The sequence below is a fragment of the Notothenia rossii genome (assembly GCF_949606895.1).
Source record: "Notothenia rossii genome assembly, chromosome: 4".
NCBI classification, from domain to species: Eukaryota; Metazoa; Chordata; class Actinopteri; order Perciformes; family Nototheniidae; genus Notothenia; species Notothenia rossii.
Genome location: NC_136902.1, coordinates 44,384,976 through 44,402,872, shown reverse-complemented (window position 1 = coordinate 44,402,872; position 17,897 = coordinate 44,384,976). Strand labels below are relative to the sequence as shown.

The window sequence follows — 17,897 nt, the reverse complement described above, 5'->3', positions numbered from 1 at the left end:
AATAAGCAAACGCATTGGATTCATAGATTGGAAATGTTAGAAGTGAATTAGAGAGCATATCTCAGTTCAAAGCTGAATGGTGGTAAACATAAGGTCCACTAATCTCTTTGGAATTCACTGTTAAATCGAATAAACACAACGTTTATATACATTTACTGCTTTATTGAGCTCGCACATAATTGACCGACATCCTCCGCAACTTCCACAGACTCCACCATACTGCGCATGCGCCACACAGGTCAAAGGGAAACTCCTTCCCACAAAGCACATTGTACAGGGGATGAACATGTTAACATTCAGCATGGAGTAGATTAGTAATTTGTGTGTGTCTGTTTTCATTCATTCATGTGTGTCAGGCTGGGAGCCCTTCATCGAGCCCTGGCCCTGCTTCCTCTCCTGGCAGCAGCAGGCAGCTGGCCGTATCCACCCTCCACGTTTTAAGATGGGAATTCGAGCCAAGCAGAGACTGGACGTCAACATCACTTCTGTCCTGTTGGGTGAGTAAAAGCTGAAACATGGTTCTGTACACCTTGCACAGCTGGCTCACAGCTGGCTGCACAACTGGCTGCACGACTGAAAACCGTGTTTTGGGGTTCTGATGATTACGATTGTTTTGTCTTTTCAGAACAATATAACACCACCAAAAGCTCATGGATAGCTGACTACTGTAAGGAGGAGGAACAGACCCCCCAGTCTTCACCCCCCCAGCCCTGGATGGGCTCCTCAGTCGACCCACCTAGCTTTGTACAGAGTGAGTACTAGCTACACACTGTAGTGCCAAGAAATCACTGCAAATTAAAGAAGCCGATTTCATTGATGGCTATTTATAAAAAACTGTCTCTTTATAGATATATTATTTATGAAGAGACGGTAACAGGGTAGCAAAGTGGCCTGTGTGTTTATCAAAGCCTAATGTGTGTTCTACTGCTGTGCCATAGAGCTTTAATATTGTTAAAGTACATCAGTAAGCCCCCTGGTGACTGGGGTGTTGAAATTAATCGTTTCTACGATGCATCGCGATGCAGACGTGGATGATTATGCACCAATGCAGTGACCGAACATAATCCATTATAGCGTAGCAACCTTGCTTCCTGATTTTCCGGCCGCGGCTTTACAATAACGTATTTTTTTCTGTCACTTGAATATCATATCGGTCGGTGACGCAGAGATCAGAGAACAGACCTGAAAGCGGCACAGCGACTCCAAACACGGAGCAGTCTGATTTATCCACCAACACAAGAACACCAGTCCAGAACCAACAGCAGAAGAACCCGCTCTGAGTCAGTCCGTGTCGCTGCGGCTCAGAAACACAGGGATTTATGTTTTTAAAAAATACTCGCGTTACAATCATGTCAGGTTTTTGGTGGATTTAATCAAGTCTTGGATTGCAGATTATGAATGTCCTCTTGCTATTTTTAGACGATAAATACTCCTCTCCGTTCCTCCATACCCCGCCCCCTCCCTTAAAATAATGAGTGACAGGCTGATAGTAACCCGATAGAAACTTTATTATTCACTTAGTCACTGATTGAGATATGATGAAGCTAACTTAATCTCATACATGCATGGGATTGATGTAACAGTAAGAAAGAGAATGTAAGTTTGCACCCACATGCACTATTTTTGTTTTTATAATGCTGTTGTAAATGCTCCGGTTGTCTGCTGTGTTCAGACTCAAGTCATGTGTGTGATGCCACATTCAGTGTCCTTTCTTTAACAGAAGACCGTTGCTAGAAGCTGCAGCTAGACTGCAGAAGCATTAGTTTTTAGTTTTTGAGGATGGAACAATTTCACACACAGATATAGGGAGGCTAGACCAATACAATTGATTTATTTGGTTTATAAATTAATGTCAAGACATTTATGTTGTTGATTTCTGAAGCACTTTCTAAATAATAAAAAGGGAGTTCATATTTATCTTACTGCATGTATTCATTGATGAAAAAGAAGCCATGTGCAGTATATAGAAAATTGAGGATGCAACGCATTGGTATGAATCGTGATGCATCCGGATATCGAATCGGTGACAGGATAATCGTAATCGAATCGTGAGACCAGTGAAGATGCACAGCCCTACTGGTGACACGTTCCTTCATCACCATAAACACACACACTCAACTTTATTTTGACTTAATCCCCTACAAACCACTCTGTTGCCACAAATAATCCTTAGGTTTGTAGTTTGAGTAAAATTTGTTAAAACAATAACTATTTATTGGTGAGGTGTGTTTGAAGATGTACTTCTTCAGTTGGAGCCCACTTGGACCTGAGCCTCAGAATGAAGATATTTTACAAATCACTCCTCTTTTAAGACCGAAATTTCTACATGCATAGCAGAAGATGGCATCTTTTTTTACAGGAATATTCCAGCCAATCTCTGTTTTGAAACCATGAGCTGCAAAATGAGCGCCTTCCCCCACTGTACAGGCGAGTTGGGTACTTTTTTAAATATACCTGGGCAGGCTCTGTTTTGCCGGCTGCTCCGCCTCCGTGGGCGAGGCGGGCAAAGCCGGGCAATTTTCTGATGTCCACCATTGACTGCTTTGTAAGCACCTTGCAGATAGCGAACGCGCAGCGGCACAGGTCACGCGCACCTGACATTTGACCAAATAAATGCAGCAGACAATGTTATTTAACCACAATTACAATTTATTTTACTTCAACTATATTCTTCTTATTATTCATATTATTCATGTTATTATTATTATTATTATTACTACTACTATTATTATTATTATTATTGTTATTATATATGTAATATATTTCACTTTCCTTTTTCAAATGAGGGTGCATAACGACTCAACTGAGGGTGCAATGCAGCCCCGTAGAACCAGGCCTGAGCAGAAGCTCTGGTAAGGATTCTTATTGTGTGTGTGTGTGTGTGTGAACAAGCAGCGAGGACACACACGGAATAGTTGGTTTAAGTTTCTACTATTCATATCTGAATTTAACAACCCAATAAATACTACAGAGGAAACGGAAACAATGAAAATATGAGCGTCGGCAAAAATCCCTCCGCATTACGCCCTCATCATGAAATGAAAGCTTTATCGTTTTCTGAGGTCAGAATGATTATATATTATAGGTCTATATATGTTGATACAAAGCTAGACTACTGCCTGACTCACTGCTGCTGTTCCTCTGAGTCTGAGAAAGACACACGTTGTCGGATAATTAACCTCCGTGTTTTGATATGAAGCCGGCGTTCAGGAAGCTGTGCTCTGATGGTGTGGATAGGGAGGAGACTTTTTGCCATCGTAGTTTGCTCGTCCTTTACTCGCTCTGAAGGATCCACACTTTGCATTCCCTGCCCAACCAAATTAACTTAATGACCAGGCTCCGGCGTCATATTTATATATATTATTATTATTTTTTAGACGAATGCAAAATTGCCCGATTAAGACTTTATTAGTCGATTAGTGATTAGTTGACTAATAGGGGGCAGCACTAAAGCTGAACACACAATTGATAATAGAAAAGAGGTGAAGCATGAATGGCACTATTTTTAAACCTGAACCTTGATTTGCAGCTCCAGAATGGGGATGATGTGTGTGTCCCTGTATGTGTGTGTTGTGCAGTAACTCTCTCTCTCTGCTATCAGGTGCTCCTCTTGCTCACCTTAGAACTAGGAGCACAGCCACCCTGACCTGCCTCGAGCAGCAGATTCTCTCCAGAGGTACAGTTCAGAGTTTAGCCTCGGGCAGCAGCACATTCACTGTCAAAGCTCTCATCCAGACATCATCAGTTCTTCCTCATGGCTGCTGTGACATGAGGCAATACAGATCTGTAGTGTGGATCGATCAAAAGGAGTCAAATGTTTCCTAACAGCAAATGCTGTCGAATGTGAAGACCCTGGGGTTTAGAAGTGGGTTTAGAAGTTAAGACAGGAACATGCACTACAGAAAATTCAGAAATCGGAATTACATTATAAAAAACTATTAAAAAAACCTATTATAACATTAAAATATAGAGGAATATTTACATGATATATTGATATACCAAAAAAAGTTGATCATTATAATATGATATAGCTTTCCATTTGGAGTCCCACCTGGACCTGTGTTGCTCTCCTCCCTTGTTTCCCGTCGTCTGAACTGTGGCCATATATAGGTTTTAAAAAATGGTCCTAAAAAATAAAGTTTTATTATATGTTTCAGCCTCTAAAAAGTGAACACAGGTTAACGGCAATTTACCAAATCAAAAGATAGAATGAGCAGGAATGTTATCTGTAATTTTGGATTATTTGCTAGTGCCTAAACATAGAAATAAGCCAGGGCATTATCTTTTGCATATGATGCAAATTGTTTTAGATCAGTCATGATCATAAAAACAAATGTAAGTATTTTAAAGCACTCACTTTGAAACAAAGTGTTGGAAACACAAATGCCTCAAATTTAAAGAAAGCAAATTATGATTTAAAGTGTGTTTTTAAGTACCAATGGTTCCATTGAATCAACAGTATATGTCAGAACCAGAGGTGGCGTTAACCGAATATGTTCCGTCTATGACAGATTTTTTTTAACAATGACGGAAAAATCTGAAAGCAGTCCGTCATTTTGACAGATTAAAACAAACTCGGAACTGCACCAAAGTTTGCCCGAAGCAAAGCTCCGGTGTTATGCCGTGTTATGCTTGCCCGCCAAAAAGGAAATGATACCGTTTCCAAACCTAACTTTGCCGTACAAATCATTGAAATGTCTGCAAGTTTTTGCTTTACACTCTGTGCGCTCCCGCGAGGTGCAGTGGGCATGCATAACACGGCGCTAACAGTTCACAGCGACCCTGGAATTGATTCTATATCTTGCCCGAAAATCCCACTACATATTCATACGTCTCACACGTAAGAGAGAGTAACCGCATACGTCACGCTTACGTCGGAGGCGAGCGAGATTAACCTGAGCTAACAGTTAAAGGGCAAATGAAAGTTGTAACAAGCAGTAGTGCTGAGCAAAGTGAATAGAACTCAACCACATAAAAAAAACACACTTTATAAAGTCAGGCAACAGTAACCAGTAACCAGGCTTCGTGTGATTCTGTTTATTTGTACCTTACTTTGACCATCCGTTCGCTGTTATTGATCATTGTGGAGAGCAGGCAGGCGTTTTGTTTTGTATTATAGCAGCTATCGGATGGAATCAATACGTGGGCTGCACAGGTTGTCATGTCCGATTAGAATTAGATTAGATTAGAACTACTAAGTAGAATCATAATGAACACTACGCCGGTAAAATGTGCCTGTAGAAAACGGCTTATGCCACAATAGGATAGCAACAACAAGTAGTCAAGATAGTCAGTTTAGCTTCGGTTGCTATGCTAACATCACCCATTTTATACCAGAGAAACTTTCATAACAGCGTTGTGATGCCAAACAGCGTCAATTCATACTGAAACACATTCACTTATGGGGAACTGGGGATATGTATCAGCTGCTTGTGTGACAGTCAGACAGTGAATACTTTGCAGCGGCCACTGCCGTGTGAGCTAACCCGGAGCTAACGGGAGAATAAACTCCGGTGGACGTGCAGCACTGCAGCGGTCGGTAAATGCCGCTGAAACACATGAATAAACAATGAACCGTGGTTCATTGTTTATTAATGCACTCTGGAGAAAAGTATAAGGTTGGAGAAGTCGTTACTTAATTTAATCTGGCTTCGTATGATTAAAAGCAACACGATCATCGACCCGACGCAGTCCCCCATTGTTGTTGTAGTGAATGCCGTTGTGGAGAAAATCAGTGACGCCATGACGCAGCAGCGGCAGCACCAGTCGGGCTCTGAGCGGTGTGAACCAAACGGACGCTGAAAAGAAAAACTGGTTCCGAACCAGAAAAGCTCTAGCACGATGCTAGAACGGGAACCGCGTTGGTGTGAAAGGGGCATGACTCTCTCCCCGCCCCCACAAGTAGAGGACACTCTATTCAGCAGTGTGTGGCTGCCGCTACACATCACAGCTGTTTGACTATATACTCAGTGGTGCTGATGGTATACAGTTGTAATTGCTCATTAGTCTAAACAATATTCAGTCTGGCCTCTTCAAGTTTAAAATCCAACACCAGGGAAACACTGGCCCTCCACCTAAACGTTTGTGATGTACACACAGTGTTCCTCCTCCTGTCTCTCTGGAGCCTTGCTTCTGTCCTGCGCTCCAACCATCCACAGCAGCAGCTGGGTCGGGAGGCAGGCTGGAGCCAGGTCTCAGCAGTGGAGCAATATATATTCAGATTATAGCCTGCCTCATCTCTCCACCTCTTCAGACAATTTATAGGCCTCTGATTTGTGTTTTGCCAGAACAGCATGACTTGCTTGTCATTTGCTTTCCGCTGCATGGCCTATACTCGTGATCCATTTTGAAAATGTACTTTGCATTTGGGCGGATTAGTTTGTTTGATTTCTATAGATTGTTGCATTGTCTATGATGTAGTAGAGAACAATGCTTTGGTACATTTGATTATTGTAATATCTGACGATAGTGGCATTTCTTTCGTGTCGCACATTGTTATGCTACTTTTGATAAATCAATACCTTTTTGAAGGATGATGTTTAATCCTTAGTGTAATGCACCCTCAGTTGATCCCTATGTGTAAAATAAGTGGAGAGCCCTTAAAGGGAAGCACTCCAATGCACCTGTGTCTTGTCTGCTTGATCTCACAGTTAAAGAAGAGTAGTGCATGGCTGTTGGCGTCGACCATACTCTTCTTCAGTCAGCACTAAATCTTGACCCAGGCTGATGGGTTTCTTTTGTCTTTCAGCTGATGTGAAGCTGTCCAAGAGGAGGCAGCCGTTTGTGCCCTACGCTCTGCGAAACCACACGGGATGTACCATGTGGTTCGCCACTCTGACTACCACTCCTACAAGGTATGAGCAGCCATAACCATCTCCACGTGCTAATAACTGGACATGAATGAATGCTCAGCAGATCAGAACAAGTATCCCAGGATCAAACTCAAGGTGCACTCACTTGGACCTGGGTGCTTCTGTCTAGAACAGGTGTGTCAAACAAACGGCCCGCCAGAGGGTACAAACCGGCCTGCGGATAGGAACAAATTGTAGAGAAGATCTTAACTGCAATTTTCACAAATTGTATGTATTTGTATGTATAAAGGTTGTACATTTACGAGGCAGGCGGATAACCTTCTTCTTTAATAGATCCTACTTTAGTTTGTATGGTGTAGCGTTTCAGTTCCTGTGGTTAAGGATTACACAGATGTGAAAATTAATTTTAAATAATTCAATTTGTAAAAAGATAGTTCATTAAATGTGAACATTTCCAGAATGTAATTTTTTGCCTCAAAACAAAGGGAACAATTTGGAGTTGTGGTTATTTATGGGTTATTTTGCTATGACTTTACTGGTCTGGCCCACTTGAGATCAGATTTGACTGTCTGTGGAACCTGCACTCAAATGAGTTTGACACCCCTGATCCAAAATATTCTTATACATGGTGTCCGCGGGGTCTTAAAAAGTATTAAACGGCATTTTCCAAGGTTTTACATTTTGTAGTTTGTTTTCAATGAGTATATAAATTGTCCAAAGAGGTTGTATTCTACAGTCTGCCTGAATGTAATCATTGCGTAGGTGTGTAATGTGATTCTGTGTAGTTTATTTATGGCATCCCGTTGGGTTTGACGTCATCTGAACAGGACATCGCACGCTCACTGCTTGATAGCGTGCAAAGGTCCGTTTACGCCGGTTGTTAAACAACATCGTTATGGGGAAATGCAAGTCTGCGTCCAAATGGTTGGAAGATAAGGAGGAAGGACAATCAATACTGTATATAGTCAATGTGAGGTAAAGTGTGTTGCCAATGTAACCGGTTAAAAAGCATTTGTGACAATTTGAAGCCAAATATGACATCATGTTGTTAGGGCAATTATTAATGTTTAAATTGTGTAAGTGACAGGGTTCTCCACAGCACACAGTTTCAACTTCAGGGTGGATCTCAGAACAATGTCTCCTTGTAAAGCTCTCCACATTTCTACAGTGTGGCGCTGTCTCACAGCAGCAGTGCAGACTCAATCTCAGACGTTCACGGCCCGGGAACTGATGACACCCACAATGTGAGCCAGTGGAGGGAGGTGCTGCCTGGGGAGGAGGTCCCCTTTGAGTTCGAAGCCCGCGAGAAACTCCGCCACAGGTACACCTCTGATTCACAGTACATTTTATTAACCAAACATGAACTTTTTTTATCAAACTGTTGATTGGTTTGGACATTTAACTGTCTTGACAGGCTGTCTGAAATGTTGCTATGAATTGATGGTATGCATCAATAATGTGCATACTGTCACTCTTTGGTATAAAGTTTCTTTATGCTTTCAGACTTCTCTTTGAATTTCATGTTATCAAAGTTAATATGACTGCTTAAATTAATCCCAGGTTATAAAAAGAAATGATCTATGTAATTATGTGTGTTTAAAATGTTATCCTCTGCACATGTGTGTAGATGTTACCTGTTAGAGTAATGACACTTAAACACTACATAGACCCTGAATGGTGGGTTGATGTTAGGTGTAATTGTTGTTCCGTGCTATGCTGTGCTTTAGCTTGCTACTCTTTTCATATAAAACTGTATCTAGTATTAATGAGTGAGTGGAAATGTGATTATGCCCTCTGCAGACAAACTCATGAGCTGAAGCTTCACCAGCTGGTGGTGCGGGTGTGTGGGTGGGAGCAGGTGAAGCCGGTGTCTGTGGACAAAGTGGGCGTGTTCTTCCGTTATGCAGCTCCGGACAGAAACAGCTCCTCCAACACTGTGAGCACCACTCAGAAACAGTTTTTCACCTTTAGCGTTAATGACAAATTGCAGTGGAGTTTGATGTTTTTCTCCCCTACTATTTCACAGGTTGGCAGTCCTATTAGCAGAACCAACATCATCCACCCGCATGTTTATGTGAGTAGCACTACTTTTTTTTTATACAAGCACAGTACAATACTATTCGATATACGTTATTGTTCCCGTAAGGAAATGTGTTCTGGACTCCGTCCTGCAGTTCCACATACATGTACATATACAAACATAGTAAACATTAAAATACATACACATATCATCACTCATACACCGTTTGCACATACACAATACACAGACGCACCTACTGATGCAGGCGACCTATTGCACAACCCTCATGGCCAACATGAGTATTACATCACATGTGGGTGTTGAGCAGCGTAATGGACAGAGGCAGGAATGAGTGCTTCTACAGGGTGTCCGCGGGGTCTTAAAAAGTATTAAAAGTTGATAAATCAATTTAGCGAAAATTAAGGCTTTTAAAAAGTATTAAAAAGTATTAAACGGCATTTTCCAAGGTATTAAGTAACGACAGCAACGACAACATGAAACACCCCTTAATTTACTGAAACGACATGTCGGGAAACCCCCTCAAGGCGGCCCCCATAGCGCGCCGTAAAATGCTGCTTCTTATTTTAAGTTTCGTTGCTTTGCTCCGCTCTGTGGGGGGGGGGAGGTCCCAAGGTGGGTAGACCGGCATACGCAACGCTCTGGGGGTCCAACGGCTCCGTGTGTAAGCCCTATATGATCATTTTCTGATTACGATTAAATAGCCCGCCTCCCTCTCCCAACGTCTCCTGCTGCTGCTGGGCTGTCAGAAGAGGGGGAGGAAAAGAGGCAGGCACCGTTTATTAAATATTATTATACAGAGAACAGAGTCGTCATCAATTTGTTTTAAAGCTCAATAAATAACAGAAGACCTCTGATCGGCACTTTTCTAATTTTGTACGGAAGATTTAAACTTTAACGGATATGTTGACCGGCGGAACATTTTTTTTTACGGAAACTGCCGCACGGTTGCCTCGTCCCTTGGAAGAGGCGGAGAGGTGGGTGTTTTTTATCTGCTGGTGGACTACCTGAGAGATATACAGCAGGGGAACACGTCGTCCACCGCAGAGAATAAACAGAAGGGCAACCATGGCAACCATGCTCCGGGGTCTTCTTCGCTGCTTTTGGTGTATTTTGTGGCGGTAGCAGCGCCACTTACAGGCCTGGCATATGTACTACAGCGTTTCCAGCATTTCCAGCGGTCTAGTGTGAACGGACACATTAATGAATCAAATGCGTGTGAACGGAAGACTTTTTTGGGTTTGCGTATGCGTTTTACCGTATGCGTCCTCGTGGGGCCGGGGTCTAAGCCAAACTATATCCGGTCACAGAGATCTGCTATTTTAAAGTAAAGTCAACACATATAGACCCTAAATATAGTCTATATTAAGAACGAGAAAAGTCTTAACATATATATCCTTTTTTGTAAACATATGACAAATGTGTGAGGGTGATGACGTCAGAGCATCGTCCTATGTGCCAGGGCTTAGCCCCGGACAGCCCCAGCCCAATTTAACCCCTGGGTATTTGTGAGGGAGCTACTATATGGCATTAGCCCGCTGAAGCTCACCAAAGTTTAATATATTTCATAGTTCAAAGTTTTGTCAATTGTTTTGTTTATTGGTCAAATACTGGTTTCTAATGGTTTCTGAGGAGTTTTACTGGAATGAAAGAGCACAGAGTACAGAAGCAACAAAGCAGCATACTGCATTAAACCTGACCTTCACAGAGAGGTTGAAGTTCATGTGGAGAGGAGGCTTCAGTAGTCTGTCTGCACTCTGTTTAGTTGTGCTATCTTACAATCAATATAGTAAATGTGAGGTAAAGTGTGTCGCCAATGTAACCGGTTAGAACTCAAAGTTGCGATGAGGTCTTAAAATGTATGGAAAGGGTCTTAAAAAAGGTCTTAAAAGGTATTCAATTTGACCTCAGGATTCCTGCATATACCCTGTTCTAGAGCAGGGGTGGGGAACCTCCGGCCCCCGGGCCGTATACGGCCCGCGAGACAATTGGATACGGCCCTCAAGGTAACACACGCAAAAAAGAAAAAAACTGAAATCTAGACCGCAAAAGATTAAAAAAGCGATTGCCTGTTTTTCCTGGCCAAGGTCAGGCTCCTTGAACACAACACGAGCCTAACGTGTCATCACGTGGTATATGTCTCGTCCGACAGGGGTTTAGAGCTGCCAGAGAGCACCAGGGCGTCGCTCCGGGCCGGGACTTCACAAATGTCAGTACCCATAAGGAGCCGTACACATGCCGCAGTTCTTTGCATTTTTTTTTTTTGTCTTTAGTTGAAAGCCCAGTGGTGATCTGTTCATCTGTCATACTGATCATACAGTCAATAACTTTGTTGTTATTAGCATCTGGTTAGCTAACTATGCTAACAAATATAAGAAGCTTTTTCAACAACCAGCAAGGTAAAGGCACATCTTTACATGATCATTATAGTTATAAAAAAAAGAGAATAAAGTAAACAGAGAATACAGTTTGAAAGGGGAGTGATTTGTAAAATATCCGTAAAGAAAAATGAAATCTGCTTACTGTTCTGTTTCATATGGGTGTTGAGAGATGTATCCATAGATCTCCTAATGTTGTTCTCAAAGTGCACCAGATTGATGCTTTTAACTTCAACATTTAAAAAAAAAAAAATCTTCCCCCCCACTTAAATCATGGTCACATGGATAGGATACTAAATACATTTGCTCACGTCTTGTATCCATTTCTTTCTGTTTTGGTGGTCATGCCACAACCGTGCACGTGCATGCATGCGCGAGTCATGGTGAGATATCTGGATTAAGAGTTTGCTTTTTCTTTGCACAGCATGAAAGAAAGGCGAAATGAATGGGCTGTGATTTTAGTATTTTTAAGCAGAGGTCAATTATTTGTACGGCCCTCGGAGGATGTTGAAAAAATTGAAATGGCTCTTGAGAGGAAAAAGGTTCCCCACCCCTGTTCTAGAGGTTCAGCCTGCTCTTGGGAACCCTGCATCTTCTACCAGAAGGAAGGAGCTGGAATTCTGGGTGGAGAATGTGGGGGGGATCAGACACGTCTTGTTGTGCCTGTCTAATAATGGACTGCCCATGATACCATATCTTATGGTGCTCTCCAACACTGCATGATAAACCAATAACATGAACTTCTGCTGGACTCCATAAGCCCTGAGTGTACGCAAAATACAACCGCGGTTGAAGTCTAGTGCAGTGGTTCTTAACTGGTCAGGCCTCGGGACCCACTTTTTACTTGGTCAATATATCGCGACCCAACATTTTGAAGCACTCAAATCTATTCAACAAAAAAACGTGCTGTAATATATACGCATATATGATATATAAAAGTGAAGTAAAGTGCATATATCCCTTATATCCCTTCACAGAACTAAAGTACGCTTTTAAAAAAGGTTTAATGAAATGATGGAATCAAAGCTGAACTATATAAAAAGGCACACATGCTGAAAACCCAACCCCAGCAGGGGGGTCTGGGGGGATTCTCCCCCAGGAGATTTTTAGAAATACTAACATAAACTATGCATTCTGGTACACTCTGAGAAGAAAATAAATAAATCTATTACTACCCGACATATTAATAATATGTTATGCCATTGTTTGTTTTTCACTTTGTTCTGACATCTTGCTGTGAGAAGAGTAAAGAGGAGATAGTCTGTGTGACTTACTTTAAATTGTGGGTAAGGGTAGATAGCCCCCATTGTTCTGTGACCTGTCAATCATCAAACCGGGGGTCATATTTAATGATGTGTTCATTTTTATCTGAAGTTGTACACAGGGATGTATAAAGAAGAGTTCTACAAAAAAGTTTCTAAAGTTATTCTCCGTGGGGACTTCCGGCAAAAATATTGATTCTGATTGGCCAGAAGACTCTAAAAACATCAGCAAAGATATTTTATTGAGAAGATGATCACTACGTGACAGAAGTTTTCAAAACCCTTTATGGTCTCCGGTACTTCCAGTCCAACGCCGACTGCATGCACAGGGTTAGAAAATCCGGCCTTCAAAATAAAAGTTTGACTTTCGATTTTCATAGATGAGAGTAACATCTACCTGACTTTACGGCCCCGCCCTCTTTTGGGGGAAACAACGCTGTCATTTGAATGGCGATTGAGCCTGAAGCCACAGAGTTCTTCTTTTACTGTCCTTTCTTCTTAGAGGAAGTACAGAAACACTGAACTCTTGATTATTTTTAATGTTTGAGGTGCAATAAACGACACGGCAGCTTTTTGGCATGATAAAACTATTATGTTCTGCCTCACTCAAGAGAGTAACAGCTGGAGAAATTACAGCCTCGCCTACTGATTTTAATTTAACCATATATCAAGGCCGATTGTAGATTTCCAATGATTGAATGTAATTGTTTGCCTGACTGGCCATCGTAATCGAGCTCTTTGAAGATCCAAAAATCCACGGTTTTCAAAGATTTTTTATCGGATTGGCAAAAACTTCAGAATTTGTATTGACCGCCATTCAATCTTACTATCAAAATACTACAACGAATGAAAATAAGCTGGAGATAATTGAAACTGTGGTTTGAATTAGTTCTAAATAGGCTATTGTTGTTTTTAGATTTAGATTTTTGGCGTTGCTATGACGACCATACTACCCGCGAAAGATTAGAACGTTGCAAGCAAGCTATGAAAGAAAGAAGAACGCTGAATTATGCTAAAAACGTGGCTCAAAACGGGAGGTATACGGAAGAGAGGTACAGAGGAGAACATTACCAGCAAAAGCGAACAAGTGAATGAGGAGGAGGACAGTCAAGCGAGCGCAAGCGCAGGCTCCGCCAGCAACGCAACAGTGATATGCGCAACCACAACGCCGCCCAGTACTAACGCTGCTAACATAGCTGCGAGTGACTCCATCAGCACCAGCGCAAGTGAGTCCATAAAAAAGAGACACAAACCAGTTCGGAAATACAACCAGGGTTACATTAAATTTGGATTCAGCTGTAGTGGGACAGATAATGAGCCCAGACCACAGTGCGTGATTTGTGGTGCACATATTCCAGCTCCTAGACGCGTTTGTGCAAGAGAATGGACTTGAATGGAAAAAGTGTGTTGGAGTCTGCACAGACGGCGCGAGGGCTATGACTGGCCGCCACAGCGGAGTAGCAGCTCGGATCAAAGAGGTCGCACCGGAGATGCGATGGACACACTGCCGCATCCACCGGGAGGCGCTGGCGGTGAAGAAGATGCCCGATGGCTTGAAGTCTGTGCTGGACTCTGCTGTGAAGAGTGTGAACTTCATAAAGGCCCGACCGATGCAGTCTCGCCTATTCCAAGGGCTCTCTGATGAGATGGGCAGCGAGCATGTCCAACTTCTGCTCCATACATAAGTAAGAGGCTATCAAGAGGGAAAGTGCTTTCAAGGCTTTTTGAATTGCACAGAGAAATCCAAGTCTTCTTACAGGACAAAAACTTCCCCTTATCAGATGTGTTTGATGATACAGTGTGGCTCAGCCAGTTGGCATACTTGTCAGAAATGTTCTCCCGTTTAAACGACCTGAATTTGGGACTACAGGGACTCTCCATCAATGTGTTTGATGTGCAGGACAAAATCAACACAATGCTGAAAAAGTTGGAGTTATTCGAAATCAAAATCAAAGATGTCTCAGCTTTCCCTGCTTTAGAGAGTTTTCTGTCTGAGAACGAGCTGACCTTTGATGAAGGAGCGAGGGACAACATGGTTGCACACCTTGTCTCGCTCAGAAAACAGTTCCGCCAGTATTTCCCAGTGATTACCGAAGACAACAGCTGGATGAGAAGCCCGTTCAGCATGGAAACCTCTGGACTGCCAAATAACTTAACTGTGGCTGAGCAGGGGAGTTTAATAGAGTTGTCTTGTGATGAAACACTAAAGCCTGCTTTCAGAAAGCAGTCTTTAGTGGACTTTTGGATAAAGCAACACAGAGAATACCCTGCCCTGTCTGAAAAAGCTGTGCGCTTTCTCCTTCCTTTAGCGACCACATATCTGTGCGAGAAAGGCTTCTCTTCCCTTGCTGTTATTAAAACCAAATACAAAAGCAGGCTGAATGCTGAGCCAGACCTGAGACTGAAGCTAACCTTGATTGCCCTAGACATCAAAGGACTGTGTTCACGGAGACAGGCGCAACCTTCTCATTAGATTTAGGTGACTTGTCAATGGACACCAACATGTGACAGAGAGAGAGAGAGAGAGAGTGTGTGTGTGTATGAATGAAGTACTGTACAGTTGTCCATCCATCCATCCATCTTCTCCCGCTTATCCGTGGTCGGGTCGCGGAGGTAGCACTTCCAGCAGAGAGCCCCAAACTTTATTTTCCCTGGCCACATCAACCAGCTCTGACTGGGGGATCCCAAGGCGCCCCCAGGCCAGCGAAGAGATATAATTCCTCCACCTGGTCCTAGGTCTGCCCCTTGGTCTCTTCCCAGCTGGACGTGCCTGGAACACCTCCCTAGGGAGGCGCCCAGGTGGCATCCTAACTAGGTGCCCGAACCACCTCCCGGATTACCGAACTTCTCACCTTATCCCTAAGGGAGACACCAGCCACCCTGCGGAGAAAACCCATCTCGGCCGCTTGTACCCGCGATCTCGTTCTTTCGGTCATGACCCATCCTTCATGACCATAGGTGAGGGTAGGAACGAAAATGGCCCGGTAGACAGAGAGCTTTGCCTTCTGGCTCAGCTCCCTTTTCGTCACAACGGTGCGGTAAAGCGACTGCAGTACCGCTCCCGCTGCTCCGATTCTCCAGCCCATCTCACGCTCCATTGTTCCCTCACTCAAGAACAAGACCCCGAGATACTTGAACTCCTTCACTTGGGGTAAGGACTCATTCCCTACTTGGAGTGGACAGTCCATCGGTTTCCTGCTGAGAACCATGGCCTCAGATTTGGAGGTGCTGATCCTCATCCCAGCCGCTTTACACTTGGTTGTGAACCGATCCAGTGAGTGCTGAAGGTCGCAGACCGATGAAGCCATTAGAACCACATCATCTGCAAAAAGCAGTGGTGCAATCCTTAGTCCACCGAACTGCAGACCCCCTCCCCCACGACTACGCCTCGAAATCCGATCCATGTACAGTGGGGGAAAAAAGTATTTAGTCAGCCACCAATTGTGCAAGTTCTCCCAGTTAAAAAGATGAGTGGCCTGTAATTTTCATCCTAGGTATATCTCAACTATGAGAGACAAAATGAAAAAAAATCCAGAAAATCACATTGTCTAATTTATAAGAATTTATTTGCAAATTATGGTGGAAAATAAGTATTTGGTCAATAACAAAAGTTCATCTCAATACTTTGTGATATACCCTTTGTTGGCAATGACAAAGGTCAAACGTTTTCTGTAAGTCTTCACAAGGTTTTCACACACTGTTGCTGGTATTTTGGCCCATTCCTCCATGCAGATCTCCTTTAGAGCAGTGATGTTTTGGGGCTGTCGCTGTGCAACACGGACTTTCAACTCCCTCCAAAGATTTTCTATGGGGTTGAGATCTGGAGACTGGCTAGGCCACTCCAGGACCTTGAAATGCTTCTTACGAAGCCACTCCTTCATTGCCCGGGCGGTGTGTTTGGGATCATTGTCATGCTGAAAGACCCAGCCACGTTTCATCTTCAATGCCCTTGCTGATGGAAGGAGGTTGTCACTCAAAATCTCACAATACATGGCCCCATTCATTCTTTCCTTTACACGGATCAGTCGTCCTGGTCCCTTTGCATAAAAACAGCCCCAAAGCATGATGTTTCCACCCCCATGTTTCAGAGTAGGTATGGTGTTCTTTGGATGCAACTCAGCATTCTTTCTCCTCCAAACACGTCTAGTTCAGTTTTTACCAAAAAGTTATATTTTGGTTTTCATCTGACCATAAGACTGGACCATAAGACTTCTGGATCATCTAATTGCTCTCTAGCAAACTTCAGACGGGCCTGGACATGTACTGGCTTAAGCAGGGGGACACGTCTGGCACTGCAGGATTTGAGTCCCTGGCGGCGTAGTGTGTTACTGATGGTAGCCTTTGTTACTTTGGTCCCAGCTCTCTGCAGGTCATTGACTAGGTCCCCCCGTGTGGTTCTGGGATTTTTGCTCACCGTTCTTGTGATCATTTTGACCCCACGGGGTGAGATCTTGCGTGGAGCCCCAGATCGAGGGAGATTATTAGTGGTCTTGTATGTCTTCCATTTTCTAAGAATTGCTCCCACAGTTTATTTCTTCACACCAAGCTGCTTACCTATTGCAGATTCAATCTTCCCAGCCTGGTGCAGGTTTACAATTGTTTCTGGTTTCCTTTGACAGCTCTTTGGTCTTGGCCATAATGGAGTTTGGAGTGTGACTGTTTGAGGTTGTGGACAGGTGCCTTTTATACTGATAACGAGTTCAAACAGGTGCCATTAATACAGTTAACAAGTGGAGGACAGAGGAGGCTCTTAAAGACGAAGTTACAGGTCTGTGAGAGCCAAAAATCTTGTTTGTTTGTAGGTGACCAAATACTTATTTTCCACCATAATTTGCAAATAAATTCTTTAAAAATCAGACAATGTGATTTTCTGGATTTTTTTTCCCCTCATTTTGTCTCTCATAGTTGAGGTATACCTAGGATGAAAATTACAGGCCTCTCTCATCTTTTTAAGTGGGAGAACTTTCACAATTGGTGGCTGACTAAATACTTGTTTGCCCCACTGTATATTACAAACAGGATTGGTGACAAAGCGCAGCCTTGACAGAGGCCAACCCTCACCGGAAATGGGTCCGACTTACTGCCGAGGACCCGGACACAGCTCTCGCTTTGGGAGTACAGAGATTGAATGGCCCTGAGTAGAGACCCCCTCACCCCATACTCCCGCAGCACCTCCCACAGTAACTCCCTGGGAACCCGGTCATACTCCTTCTCCAAGTCAACAAAACACATGTAGACTGGATAAGCGTACTCCCAGGCCCCCTCCAGGATCCTTGTGAGAGTAAAAAGCTGATCCGTCGTTCCACGACCAGGACGGAATCCGCATTGTTCTTCCTCAATCTGAGATTCGACAATTGGCCTGACCCTCCTTTCGAGTACCTTAGAGTAAACTTTCCCGGGGAGGCTG

At 43.3% G+C, this 17,897-nt stretch overlaps 1 protein-coding gene across 1 annotated transcript in view; it reads left to right on the top strand.

The window, feature by feature from the left end:
- The window catches only part of vps13d (vacuolar protein sorting 13 homolog D), a 117,250-nt gene that overhangs the window by 60,736 nt on the left and 38,617 nt on the right, over window positions 1-17,897 (top strand). Inside the window, 8 exon segments of the mRNA XM_079679099.1 lie at window positions 266-309; window positions 311-497; window positions 626-751; window positions 3,602-3,676; window positions 6,749-6,854; window positions 7,981-8,133; window positions 8,613-8,748; window positions 8,839-8,886. Coding sequence (XP_079535225.1) covers window positions 266-309; window positions 311-497; window positions 626-751; window positions 3,602-3,676; window positions 6,749-6,854; window positions 7,981-8,133; window positions 8,613-8,748; window positions 8,839-8,886 — 875 coding nt within the window.